At 39.4% G+C, this 14,614-nt stretch overlaps 1 protein-coding gene across 3 annotated transcripts in view; it reads left to right on the top strand.

Moving 5' to 3' along the window:
- GTF2A1L (general transcription factor IIA subunit 1 like) overlaps nucleotides 1-5,069 on the top strand; it is a 48,683-nt gene extending 43,614 nt beyond the window's left edge. The window contains 1 exon segment of one of the 3 annotated variants that reach the window (NM_001080229.1): nucleotides 4,855-5,056. In NM_001080229.1, the coding sequence (NP_001073698.1) occupies nucleotides 4,855-4,962 (108 nt within the window). In that variant the 3' untranslated portion in view covers nucleotides 4,963-5,056. 3 annotated transcript variants of the gene reach the window in all.
- The last annotated feature ends 9,545 nt before the right edge of the window (nucleotides 5,070-14,614 follow it).

The raw sequence follows: 14,614 nt of genomic DNA on the forward strand, positions 1-14,614 counted from the left end.
TTTGGATGTGATGTCCAGGGGGGGATTTACTGACGTGATAGCGTAAAGATCGAAAGAATGTAAGAGAATGAGCCATAAGGATATTTGGATATAATCATTTCAGACAGAGGGAACAATAAATACGTAAGTCCTGAGGTAGAAGTATACCTGTGTGTTCAGGGAACAGTGAGGAGACCAGAGCGTTAAGTGAGGGGAAGAACAGTAAGTGAGAGGAATGATCTTTTAGGCCATTTTAAGGACTTTATTTTTGAATGAGAAGTCATTGGAGAGTTTGAGCATAGAAATGATATCTGATTTATGTTTTTAACAGGGCAACTCTGGCTACCATGTTTAGAGTAGACTTAGTGGGGGACAAGGGTGAAAATAGGGAAACGAGTCATGGAACATATCAGTCCAGGTGAGAGGGGATGGTAGCTGAAACAAGAGTAATAGTCACGGAGGTGGTGGAAATGGTTGGAATATGAATATGGCTTACAGGTGTATGAGGTGTGAGTAAAGATTATGTCCAAGATTTCTTGTCTGAATGAGTGGCCATTCCCCACTGAGATGGGGAAGACTGTGAAGTTCAGGGGAGAATGTATATCAGTGTCCTTGTTTTAAACTTGCTTGAGATGTTTATTGGACATTCAGGAAGATGTGTTGAAGCAGTTGAATGAGAATCAGAGTTTTAAGGGAGACGTATGAGCTGGGGATATAAATTGCGGGAGTCATAGTTGATATTTAAAACCATGAGATTAGATAAGATCACCAAGAGAGTGATATAAACAGGAAGAAGAGTCCTGGTACACTCTAAAAGTGAGGCGAGGGAGAGAGAAGGAGAAATCAGTACAGAAAACAAAGGAACAAAGGAATGGTCAAAGAAATGGAATAGAAAGAAGTGGAAAACCAGGAATGTTCTGGAAGCCAAATGAGGAAAACATTTCAAAAAGGAGAGTGTAAGTTGCTGGTAGTCGAGTATTTGTAAAATTTATTCCTAACTATTCTATGTCTTTTTTTGCTACAGGAAACAGGCTCTTTATAACTGTTGCTTGTATATGTGAAAGCTGTGAATTTCTATATATTAATTTTGCACCAATACTGAATTCTTGTTTAGTCATTTTTAATTGATTATCTTAGATTTTTCAGATATCCAGTCATTGTGTCTGCAAATTTATTTCATCTTTTTCAGTTTTCATATCTCTTCAGTTCAGTTCAGTCGCTCAGTCATGTCCAACTCTTTGCGACCCCATGAATCTCAGCACACCAGGCCTCCCTGTCCATCACCAACTCCCGGAGTTCACCCAAACTCACGTCCATCGAGTCAGTGATGCCATCCAGCCATCTAATCCTCTGCCGTCCCCTTCTCCTCCTGCCCCCAATCCCTCTAATTATGTTGTCTAGTACCAATTGTACTCTCCTTTTGTCTACTGTATTGGCTAGTACCTCTAGAGTGAAAAGTTAGATAATAGTTTTCTTGTCTATGTTCTGACTTGAGTGGGAATATTTTTAGGATTTTCCTCACTAAGCACTAAGTCACAGCTTTTGGGTTGAGGTAGGGGAGAGAGAGAGAGTGTGTGTGTGTGTGTGTATTCGTAGGACATAGTCTTTCTTAAAATGCTTGAATTTTATCAAAAGCTTTTTCAGCATCATTGGGGATGATTATATTATTTGTCTCTTTAGGTCTAGTAATACAGTTTTTATACTAATAAGTTCCTAATGTTGAACCATCGTTGCATTTCTAGAATAAATATAGAAAATAATTAATAAATATAGTCACTTGATAAAGGTAATGGGAAGAGTTGTTGCTGCTTCTGCTATTTTTCTTTTCCTGATATTGGTCAGATTTTATCATTTCTGTTAAGGATTCTGTCGTCATGGTTGTGTTCCCTGAGACCAAAGATAAGTGCACATGAAAATTAGAAAATCAAAACCCAGAGAAGAAATTTTCCATCGTTAGGACATTTCCCCCCTCCCCACACAAATGGTGGACTTATCCTTTATATTTTCTTGTGCCTCCCCAAATGCATCTGAATACTAGACACAGGGTTTTCTTCCTCAGTTTGACTATTTGCAGTCAACAACTAGGTTTAATTTTTACTCTTGATTTCAGATCATGTATTTCTAAGCTTTTTAAATAGTCACTTGTGATTTACCCGGAAGTAACAATAATTGTATGATTTCTTACCTATTAAGATGGTAAAATTTTCTAGTTTTTATTTTGTATCAGTCTAGTTTACTGAATCTAAAGAATAGCCAATAGAATCTGATAGATTATAAGCTGTATTTTCTGACCTTGCTCAGTGTGTTCTTTAGGACTATTGACTTTCTTCTTCAAATGAAACACAACCATTTTTTTCATTCTTGATATTAACTGCATCTTCTCTATTCCTTTGCAGATGTAGTGACCTCTGCTGTTCTTGAGCAATCCAGGCATGCCCGTCTCAGGACTTCTGTTTTCTTTGCCTATAATGCTCTCTAGTCAACATATTCTTTTTCTGTCTTTGCTCAGATTTTGCCTCAAGCTCCCACTGATGCTTCTACTTAAAATTGTAACCCCATCTCTGTGTTTGCGATACTCTTTTTTCCTGATCTATTTTTCATAACACTTCCCAGGTGGTGCTAGTGGTAAAGAACCTGCTCGTCAGTGCAGGTGATATGAGACGTGGGTTTGGTCCCTGGTCGGGAAGATCCCCAGGAGGAGGGCATGGCAACCCACTCCAATATTCTTGCCTGGAGAATCCCATGGACAGAGGGACCTGGCAGGCTACAGCCCATAGGGTCACAGAGAGTCAAATGCGACCAAAGCAATTTAGCTTGCATGCACACCACTTTTTATTAGTCTGTGGAGTTTATGGTTTTATTGGCTTTGTTTTTTCCATCCTTAGTAAAATGTAAACTCTTCAAAGACAGCAATTTTTCTCCTGTTCTAAAAAAAATTATATATTTTCCTTTTTAAAAAACGAATAAATCTCTAGTGCTTAAAGCAATACCTGATACATAGGAACTCAGCAAATATTTGCTGAATGAATGAATAAACTATCCTAAAGAGATTTGGAAAACTCAGCAGTGGCCACAGGACTGGAAAAGGTCAGTTTTCATTCCAATCGCAAAGAAAGGCAATGCCAAAGATTGCTCAAACTACCGCACAATTGCACTCATCTCACACGCTAGCAAAGTAATGTTCAAAATTCTCCAAGCCAGGCTTCAGCAATATGTGAACCGTGAACTTCCAGATGTTCAAGCTGGTTTTAGAAAAGGCAGAGGAACCAGAGATCAAATTGCCAATATCCGCTGGATCATGGAAAAAGGAAGAGAGTTGCAGAAAAACATCTATTTCTGCTTTATTGTCTATGCCAAAGCCTTTGACAGTGTGGATCACAATAAACGGTGTTCTGAAAGAGATGGGAATACCAGACCACCTGATCTGCCTCTTGAGAAACCTATATGCAGGTTAGGAAGCAACAGTTAGAACTGGACATGGAACAACAGACTGGTTCCAAATTGGGAAAGGGGTACGTCAAAGCTATATGTTGTCCACCCTGCTTATTTAACTTCTATGCAGAGTATATCATGAGAAACGCTGGGCTGGAGGAAGCACAAGCTGGAATCAAGATTGATGGGAGAAATATCAATAACCTCAGATGTGCAGATGACACCACCCTTATGGCCGAAAGTGAAGAGGAACTAAAAAGCCTCTTGATGAAAGTGAAAGAGGAGAGTGAAAAAGTTGGCTTAAAGCTCAACATTCAGAAAACTAAGATCGTGGCATCTGGTCCCATCACTTCATGGCAAATAGATGGGGAAACAGTGGAAACAGTGTCAGACTTTATTTTTTCGGGCTCCAAAACCACTGTGGATGGTGATTGCAGCCATGAAATTAAAAGATGCTTACTCCTTGGAAGGAAAGTTATGACCAACCTAGATAGCATATTCAAAAGCAGAGACATTACTTTGTCAACAAAGGTCCGTCTAGTCAAGGCTATGGTTTTTCCTGTGGTCATGTATGGATGTGAGAGTTGGACTGTGAAGAAAGCTGAGTGCCAAAGAATTGATGCTTTTGAACTGTGGTGTTGGAGAAGACTCTTGAGAGTCCCTTGGACTGCAAGGAGATCCAACCAGTCCATTCTTAAGGAGATCAGCCCTGGGTGTTCTTTGGAAGGAATGATGCTAAAGCTGAAACTCCAGTACTTTGGCCACCTCATGCAAAGAGTTGACTCACTGGAAAAGACTCTGATGCTGGGAGGGATTGGGGGCAGGAGGAAAAAGGGACGGCAGAGGATGAGATGGCTGGATGGCCTCACTGACTCGATGGACGTGAGTCTGAGTGAACTCTGGGAGTTGGTGATGGACAGGGAGGCCTGGAGTGCTGCGATTCATGGGGTCACAAAGAGTTGGACATGACTGAGTGACTGAACTGAACTGAACTGAACTGAACTGAACTGAAAGAGATTTTATTTATAAAGAACTCTGGTGGTCCAATACTTAAGAATTTGCCTTCCAATGCTGGGGATGTGGATTCTATCCCTGGTCAGGAACTAAGAGCCCATATGCTATGGGCTCACAACTAGAGAGCCCACATGTCACAACTTTTGAGACCCACATGCTCTGGAGCCTGCACACCACAACCGCTAAGCCTGTGAGCCACAACTGGAGGATTCCTGCACTGCAGCAAAGGGTCCTGCATGCCACAGTAAAGATCCTGCATGCCGCAACTAAGACCCAAGGCAACCAAATAAATAAGTAAATAAATAAATATTAAAAAAAAAAAAAGAACTCCCATTTAGGGTCACAATAATCCCATGGGATATGCAAAGAAATGTAAATAATCTTTTAACTTCTTAATTTGATTAATTTAGACTGTTTTTCTCCCTCCAGATTCATCGAAGCAAGGACAAATGGAAATTCTATCTGAAAGATGGTGTTATGTGTTTTGGAGGGAGAGACTATGTATTTGCAAAAGCCATTGGTGATGCAGAGTGGTGAAACTTACGAGCTCAGTACATCATAAACATCAGAGGAACTATATCACATATTGTTCACTGTATGGAATTTAATAAAATTATAATTCAGATGCAGATACAAATATACAATGTTACATTTCTTTCATTTTATATTTCAAACTGTTTAACAGGTTTTTATTTTTTAACCCTCATTGTCTGTACCATTACAAAGCACAGATGTATTAGGTGTGATGTAGCATGAAGAAATTTCATATTTCTTTAATTCTGAAGTAAAATTTAAGTCAGACTCCAATTCTGCAATATGGCAAGGTCAGTATCAGTTATGAGACTGGGGCTGGTGTTCCTCCCACCACTCAGCAAACCATGTTACAAAAGACCCTGGAGTCTTGTGAGTACCTAGATATCCAGGAAGGCGTCTCTAGACAAAACTAGTCTACATTCATCACCGACAGTATGCTGATTGTGCAAGCCCAGATGGGTCCTTGGAGACAGATGCCTCAGTTGAGCCTACACTAGAACATGAAAATCTTTGTCGATGCCAGGATCCCTAGAGCCAAGGATTAGCCTCTGGGTTTATCTTGTGGCCAGACCATTCTTCTTTGTACCTGATATTTCCCTGGGGAATTCTAGGGAGTGGGTTAGGTTCCCATTTTAATTCTTAGAACTTCATATTTCTGTCTTCTTCCTCATCTCTAATTTTTTCCTACTTTTCTTACAGTGGAAGACTCCTTTGCAGTCTTATAACATCAAACATAATGTCTCTCTTCATTTTTCCTAACAGGGAATTCCCTCATTGAGTTTAGGCTTTCTAAATCAAAAGTCAAGAAGAGATGTTCTCTTCAGGAACCTTCTATTTTGGTGAGACAATCTCATTTGAAAACAGAAGACCTGGATAATTCTTAAAATCAGAGAGCAGAAACAAAATAGCTCTCATTTTCTTAACACCAATGAAAACAGAGCAAATTAATATTTCAGTAAACTATTCTGCAATATTCTCTTCCTTAGTAATAGATTCAAATTCCTTAAAGGAAACTTTCCCCATCATACTGCTGCTTTTAGTGGATGGAGTGTGTGTGTGTGTGTTACTCAGTCGTGTCTGACTCTTTGCAAACCTATGGACTGCCATAGGTTTGGACATAGGAGACTGCCAGGCTCCTCTGTCCATGGAATTCTCCAGGCCAGAATACTGGAGTGGGTAGCCATTCTTTGTCCAGGTGATCCTCCTGACTCAGGGATTGAACCGAAAGTCTCCTGCATTATAGGCAGACTCTTTACTGTCTGAGCCACCAGAGAAACATGGTCTCTAAGTCTAGGATCCCTACTTTTGGCCCTGAATAGTGTTCTCCACTTGGGCTTCGCTTGTGGCTCAGGTGGTAAAGAATCTGCCTGCAATGAGGGAGACCTGGGTTCGATCCCTGGGTTGGGAAGATCCCCTGGAGAAGGGAAAGGCTACCCACTCCAGTATTCTGGCCTGGAGAATTCCATGGACTGTATAGTCCATGGGGTCACAAAGAGTCGGACATGACTGAGCGACTTTCACTTACTAGTATTCTCCAGGACAGTAATTCTTTAACAAAAAGAAGTTCCGAGATGGAATGGGTGAAAAGCTCCTTGAGGGTTAGATTCCTGCATCTGGCTGGTCACAGGGTGAATTCCCCATCTCTTTTTCAGAGAGAGGCATCCCTACTTAGGTTAATTTATTCCAGTGCTTGTTCTGTTCTACCCAAGTGACTCAGCTACTGTTAGGTCTTTTGAGATATTTGGGTAAAGCTCATCTGGACCGTGGATGACATGAGTGGGACACTGTCTTTGGCCTCAAGGTGGCAGCTGCATGAGGATTTAGTTAGTACTAGTTGGGTGGGTTGGTGCCTTCTTTGTCCTCAGGCTCACTGTCCTTTTCACCACCACCTCTGCTATTTCACATCCTGCTCTGGCTCCTGAGAACTTCCAGGAGCTATGGATTCTTCATGGATGTTACCCACCAGGAAATGTTCATCTTTTCCCTTCATGGATGTTACCCACCAGGAAATGCTCATCTTCTCTACATGGAAGGCAGAAAGAGGGCGCTTATCCTCTGTGTCATTTCTGAAATGTACTCCCTCACCCCCACCAGTGTAGAGGAGGACACTTTCTAGACTTCAGGTGCTCTCAGTCACCCTGTATTAAGTGCTGAATTTATCGACAAGGTGTGTTCACTTGGAAATTGGGCTTTAATGTGTTGGTTTAAGTGTTTGGGAGAGGTGATAATAGTTGTTTCTAAAATTCCTTTCCTCTTTTCCGTGGTGAATTTTATTTTATTTATTTATTTTAAAATATTTTCTCCTATTTTGCTTTTATTTTTTTTAAATTTTATTTTATTTTTAAATTTTACAATAATGTATTAGTTTTGCCAAATATCGAAATGAATCCGCCACAGGTATACCTGTGTTCCCCATCCTGAACCCTCCTCCCTCCTCCCTCCCCATACCCTCCTTCTGGGTCGTCCCAGTGCACCAGCCCCAAGCATCCAGTATCGTGCATTGAACCTGGACTGGTGACTCGTTTCATACATGATATTATACATGTTTCACTGCCATTCTCCCAAATCTCCCCACCCTCTCCCTCTCCCACAGAGTCCATAAGACTGATCTATACATCAGTGTCTCTTTTGCTGTCTCGTACACAGGGTTATTGTTACCATCTTTCTAAATTCCATATATATGTGTTAGTATACTGTATTGGTGTTTTTCTTTCTGGCTTACTTCACTCTGTATAATAGGTTCCAGTTTCATCCATCTCATTAGAACTGATTCAAATGTATTCTTTTTAATTGCTGAGTAATACTCCAAATTCTCACTTTGCTTCAGTGATTTTTTAAAAAATTTATATTACAAATACTACTATGTTGTCCTCTTTATTTATGCAGTACATTTTATCAGAGAAAAAAGTCACTGTCTCATTTGTATCTTTGCATGCCCTCATGCCTCTGATTCTGTAAAAATGTAAAAGCATCCATTTAAAATAGACTTACCACAAAACAAAACAAGCTCTGTAATGATTACCTTTGCATGATAGTATAAATGATGATAGTTTGGGTGGTGAATGCACAGAGAACTAAGAGTCCTAATTATTGTGGGCCTAGGTGCCCTTTTATTGGTCTCAAATAGTACTAGAAAAGAATCCTGAGTCTTGAAAAGTTGTGTAAATTAATGGTTTAAATGTTATTTTGGCCAGTGCCACACTACGAAATGGGCTCCCCTGGTGGCTCAGATGGTACAGAATCCGCCTGCAACACAGGAGACTGGGTTTGATCCCTGGGTGGGGAAGATCCCCTGGACGAGGGCATGGCAACCCACTCCAGTATTCCTGCCTGGAGAATCCCCATGGACAGAGGAGCCTGGTGGGCTATAGTCCATGGGGTTGCAATGAGCTGGACATGGCTTTGAGTGACTAAGCACCCACTAAGAAGTAAACTTTAACAACCAGTATGCGTTTGCATGTACATAGATACATATAGCACAAATAGAAGTATCAGAAAATCATATCTGCTTTTAACATGATAGCCTCCTATATTTGATTCTATTCTGTTCATTAGAAAAAAGTTGTTGATGGTATTGGCCCTATAAGTTGTTTCACTACCTACTGATGGGTCATATTAAAAAAAAATTTTTTTTAACCCATGTGTTAAAGATAAAATGAAACATATTAATCTATTTTAAAAGAGAAGATTATTCTCTAAATCCTGTAAGTTGTGAGTGTATCTGAGACCTGGCTTTAATATGGTATTACTTTTAGGAACCTCTTTATCATGTCCAAGCTTAACATTTCTTGTTACATATTTTAGCAAAATGTCATGAAGTGAGTTATATGTTCTTGTAAATACCATCCTACACCCTTTTATAGATGGTGAATGTGTCCCTAATAAAGAGGTTACAGTTTATTGTGTTATGTGAAATTCACGTATCATGTATAGTAATTCCTAACCCAGACTTTTTCTCATGCATGCATCCCATAGAGTTTTTTTCTTTTACACATACTTTCCACCTCTCCCTGTCGACTGCGAAGATCTTGAGTTTGCATAGTTAGTCTCTTAGGGACTGACCAGCTGACCTTGCCTGGATTACCTTCTTACCTGTTTCATTCAACGTGCTATAATTTATGTAAAAAAATCATCTGTATAGCTCAGACTTCATAGGGCAATGAGAAGCCAGTTCTGGCTGAGGAACTCAGTTGAAGTCATTTAAGTTGTGTAGCAAAACTAGTAACTTTAGAATGAATCAGTTCAGTTCAGTCGCTCAGTCATGTCCGACTCTTTGCGACCCCATGAATCACATCATGCCAGGCCTCCCTGTCCATCACCAACTCCCAGAGTTCACTGAGACTCATGTCCATCGAGTCAGTGAGGCCATCCAGCCATCTCATCCTCTGCCGTCCCCTTCTCCTCCTGCCCCCAATCCCTCCCAGCATCAGAGTCTTTTCCAATGAGTCAACTCTTTGCATGAGGTGGCCAAAGTACTGGAGTTTCAGCTTTAGCATCATTCCTTCCAAAGAAATCCCAGGGCTGATCTCCTTCAGAATGGACTGGTTGGATCTCCTTGCAGTCCAAGGGACTCTCAAGAGTCTTCTCCAATACCACAGTTCAAAAGCATCAATTCTTCGGCACTCAGCCTTCTTCACAGTCCAACTCTCACATCCATACATGACCACAGGAAAAACCATAGCCTTGACTAGATGGATCTTTGTTGGCAAAGTAATGTCTCTGCTTTTGAATATGCTATCTAAGTTGGACATAACTTTCCTTCCAAGGAGTAAGCGTCTTTTAATTTCATGGCTGCAGTCATCATCTGCAGTGATTTTGGAGCCCAAAAAAATAAAGTCTGACACTGTTTCCACTGTTTCCCCATCTATTTCCCATGAAGTGATGGGACCGGATGCCATGATCTTCGTTTTCTGAATGTTGAGCTTTAAGCCAACTTTTTCACTCTCCACTTTCACTTTCATCAAGAGGCTTTTGAGTTCCTCTTCACTTTCTGCCATAAGGGTGGTATCATCTGTATATCTGAGGTCATTGATATATCTCCCGGCAATCTTGATTCCAGCTTGTGTTTCTTTCAGTCCAGCGTTTCTCATGATGTACTCTGCATATAAGTTAAATAAGAAGGGTGACAGTATACAGCCTTGACGTACTCCTTTTCCTATTTGGAACCAGTCTGTTGTTCCATGTCCAGTTCTAACTGTTGCTTCCTGACCTGCATACAGTTTTCTCAAGAGGCAGATCAGGTGGTCTGGTATTCCCATCTCTTTCAGAATTTCCCACAGTTTTTTTGTGATCCACACAGTCAAGGCTTTGGCATAGTCTATAAAGCAGAAATAGATGTTTTTCTGGAACTCTCTTGCTTTTTCGATGATCCAGCGGATGTTGGCAATTTGATCTCTGGTTCCTCTGCCTTTTCTAAAACCAGCTTGAACATCAGGAAGTTCACGGTTCACATATTGCTGAAGCCTGGCTTGGAGAATTTTGAGCATTACTTTATAGCAGTGGTTAAATGGGCGGTGAGAAGGGGAATTTAGTGGGGGAATTTATTTCAAATTTTGTTAGTAGGTTAGTACAGTGCTGTTTGTCTGTAAATATACTCTGAGCTAGTTGGAAATTTTATAATTTGTAACTAGAAAGCTAAATTATAAATAGGAAGCTCATGGTAGCAACTCTTAGGAAGTAACTTGATATTAATAAAAATGTTGTACATTATGAAAAAACTTTTTCCAGTTGTGAACATGTTTTATTGAAATCTTTGTGGCATAAAGATTCTTAATTTGCATGTGAACTTAATACATTTTTGAAAAAACTAAAACCAGGCTCTTTATCACAAATGTTATAACTTTTGGACAAAATGCCTTTTAAAAATATTTTGTAAGTTTAGATGAATTACCCCAAATTGATTAAATCTTTTTAGTCATTCTGCAGCGTACATCAAACATGGTAATAAAAACCCCAAAAATACAAGATAGAAATATAAATTTCTTGAGCATTTGATGTTTTATGTATGAGAGATTATGTAAATTAGGAACGTACACTTTCTATGAGACCATCTCATAAGGAAAATGCTCCTTAACAAAGATTGTTTTATATTTCAGTTATGAAAGTGAATCAGCTAAAAATATTAATTGCCTTACATGTAAGACTAGAATAGATATAGTGGGAGAAACAAAGAAGTAGGTGAGAAATTACTAAAGGAATTTATAATGTGTGTGAAATAAGAGATATACATGCAAGATAATAATACCGTCAGTGTAGAACAAAAAGAAGTGATACAGATGATAGGTGCTAAAGAAGTTTAAAGAGATAAACCATTGTGGATTACATATTATGTATGCCCTGCTCTGTTTGAAGTAAAGACAGTGTCTTGACTTTAGTGGATTGGGGAGGGAATCTTGAATTTTTGGTAGGTATATAATAAGATGAGATAGGATTTTAGGAAGGTTAATCAGTGGTGGAAGAACTTTTCTTTGGAAGAAAAGGTATGATCATCCTAGACAGCATGTTAAAAGGCAGAGACATTACTTTGCCAACAAAGCTCCATCTAGTCAAAGCTATGGTTTTTTCAGTAGTCATGTGTGGATGTGAGAGTTGGACGATAAAGAAAGCTGAGGGCCAAAGAATTGATACTTTTGAACTGTGGTATTGGAGAAGACTCTTGAGAGTCCCTTGGACAGCAAGGAGATCCAGCGAGTCCTTCCTAAAGGAAATCAGTCCTGAATATTCATTGGAAGGACTGATGCTGATGCTGAAACTCCAATACTCTGGCCACCTGATGAGAAGAACTGACTCATTGGAAAAGACCCTGATGCTGGGAAAGATTGAGGGCAGGAGGAGAAGGGGATGACAGAGGATGAGGTGGTTGGATGGCATCACTGACTCAATGCACATGAGTTTGAGTAAACTCCAGGAGTTAGTGATAGACAGGGAAACCTGTCCATGAGATGCTGCAGTCCATGGGGTTGCAAAGAGTTGGACACAACTGAGCGGCTGAACTGAAGTAAACTGAATCAGTGGTGGTGGGTATGAGAGTGTGGCCATAGGAAAGGTTAGATATGAATAAAAATGAGGGAGGTGTAGAAATACTCGAGAGGGAAGGGGAAATGGCCTGAGATGTGGGAATGGTGATATGAATGCAAAATAAAGAACTGATGTGGAAGACAATTTGAAGGGATAACTAATGAATGAAAGGATGTGAGGATGAGGAAGATAGTACACTATGACTCTTACGTGTTAAAACTTAAATTATAATGTAGAAAGTAAAGATCAGTATTTATGGGAAAGGCTGTAAAAGTTATTTTCAGAGCATAGGTATAAGTAAGGCTAAAACAATAAAGGTATAATTTATAATTTAAAGTTATCTATAAGGATATATTTTATTTTTTCTTTTACTTTCTGCTGTTTTGCTTGCTTAGTTGTTTTGGTTCTGTGATTTATTATCAATCAAAAAGTTTATTGTGTGTGTGTATGTGGGTGTGTATATAGCAACATGACTAATTAGCATTCTCTCATCATTGAGACAAATTCTAGAACACTTGCTTACAAGAGAGAGAACAGCATCTGAATAAATACAAGCAACTAGTTGTGGAATAGAAAAGTCAGAAATACAAAAAACACATTATAGAAAAGAGATATTTTATAAAGTTTATACTTTTTTATAATCTACTTTGAAATACTTTACAAAATGGCATAATGATTGAAAGCAGACTAAATGTGTGGAGAGTCTAGTTGTGATTTTACATTTATTTAACAAATGCCAAAGAAGAGTGAAAAACTGAAAATAACCCAGATATCCATTGATAAGAAAATAGAAAACAGTGTTATATTCATATAATTGGATACTATTCAGCAATGAAAAGGAATGAACTATTGATTCAAGCAGCAGCAGCAATGATGAATAGCAAAAACATTGTGTTGAGTCAAAGAGCTTTATACAGAAGAATATTAACTATATGATTCTATTTATATGAAATTCTGGAGCAGCAAAAACTCATCTCTTAGGAAAAAAATTATAACCATTATTATCCTGGGCTTCCCAGATGGTGCTAGTGGTAAAGAACCCTTCTGTTGATGCAGAAGACACAAGAGCCCCTGGAGGAGGGCATGGTAACCCACTCCAGTATTCTTGCCTGGAGAATCTTGTGGACAGAAGAACCTGTAGGGCTGCAGTCTGTGGGTTGCAAAGAGTTGGACATGTTAAAATAGCTTAGCATGAATGCATTATTACTCTTGTTTCACTTTCATTTATTGGAGAGAGAAATGGCAACCCACTCCAGTACTCTTGCCTGGAGAGTCCTGGGGATGGGGGAGCCTGGTTGGCTTCCATCTATGGGATCGCACAGAGTCGGACACAACTGAAGCGACTTAGCAGCAGCAGCAGCAGCAGGGCAGAGGTGAGGGATTAATTAGGAAGTGACATGAGAAAACTTTCTGAGGGTGAGTGTTCTGTATCTTCATGAAGGTTTGGGTTACATGGGTGTATACGTTTCTCAAAATGCATTAAATGGTATGCTTAGGGTTTGTCTATTTCATCATATTTAAATTTTACCTTAAATATGTAAACAAATATTAAACTTCAGTTAATGATAAGCATACTGAAAGGTTTAAGGGCTGACAAATACTGATGTTTGTAACTTAAATTGCATCAGAATTGATGGATGGGTAAATACTGGATAGATATTAATAATTATATAGAATTATTTTTCTTATCATGATATTTTCTAAACCAATATAGTAAAATGTTGAGTCTCAGTATATGGGTGTGCACTGTACAATTATTTCAACTTTTCATATATTTAAAAATATCACAATAAAATGTTGGGGGAAATTAAAAGAACTTTGAATACATATTAAACCTTTGGATGGCTATGATTTACCAATATGGGAGGAAAGTTATGACCAACCTAGATAGCATATTCAGAAGCAGAGACATTACTTTGCCAACAAAGGTTCGTCTAGTCAAGGCTATGGTTTTTCCTGTGGTCATGTATGGATGTGAGAGTTGGACTGTGAAGAAGGCTGAGTGCCGAAGAATTGATTGCTTTTGAACTGTGGTATTGGAGAAGACTCTTGAGAGTCCCTTGGACTGCAAGGAGATCCAACCAGTCCATTCTGAAGGAGATCAGCCCTGGGATTTCTTTGGAAGAAATGATGCTAAAGCTGAAACTCCAGTACTTTGGCCACCTCATGCGAAGAGTTGACTCATTGGAAGAGACTCTGATGCTGGGAGGGATTGGGGGCAGGAGGAGAAGGGGACGGCAGAGGATGAGATGGCTGGATGGCATCACGGACTCGATGGACGTGAGTTTGAGTGAACTCTGGGAGTTGGTGATGGACAGGGAGGCCTGGCGTGCTGCGATTCATGGGGTCGCAAAGAGTCGGACACGACTGAGCGACTGAACTGAAATGAACTGAACTGAACTGAAAACAGTGTTAAAAGGCTGGCGTCCTGATTGAATCCTATTAGTTGAAGCTTTTATCAGTTTTGAGAACTTGGGCAAATTGTAATGGGCTTTCCTCTATTCTAAAATGTGAATGATATCTTCATCATAGAGTTTTATGAGATTAAGTGGGTTGAATTATATAAAATACTTATCAAGATGCTTGACATATAATAAACTTTCAATAAGTTAAAGGGTCAAAAAAACTTACAAAAGCA

Source organism: Bos taurus, chromosome 11 (assembly GCF_002263795.3).
Source record: "Bos taurus isolate L1 Dominette 01449 registration number 42190680 breed Hereford chromosome 11, ARS-UCD2.0, whole genome shotgun sequence".
Taxonomy (NCBI): Eukaryota; Metazoa; Chordata; class Mammalia; order Artiodactyla; family Bovidae; genus Bos; species Bos taurus.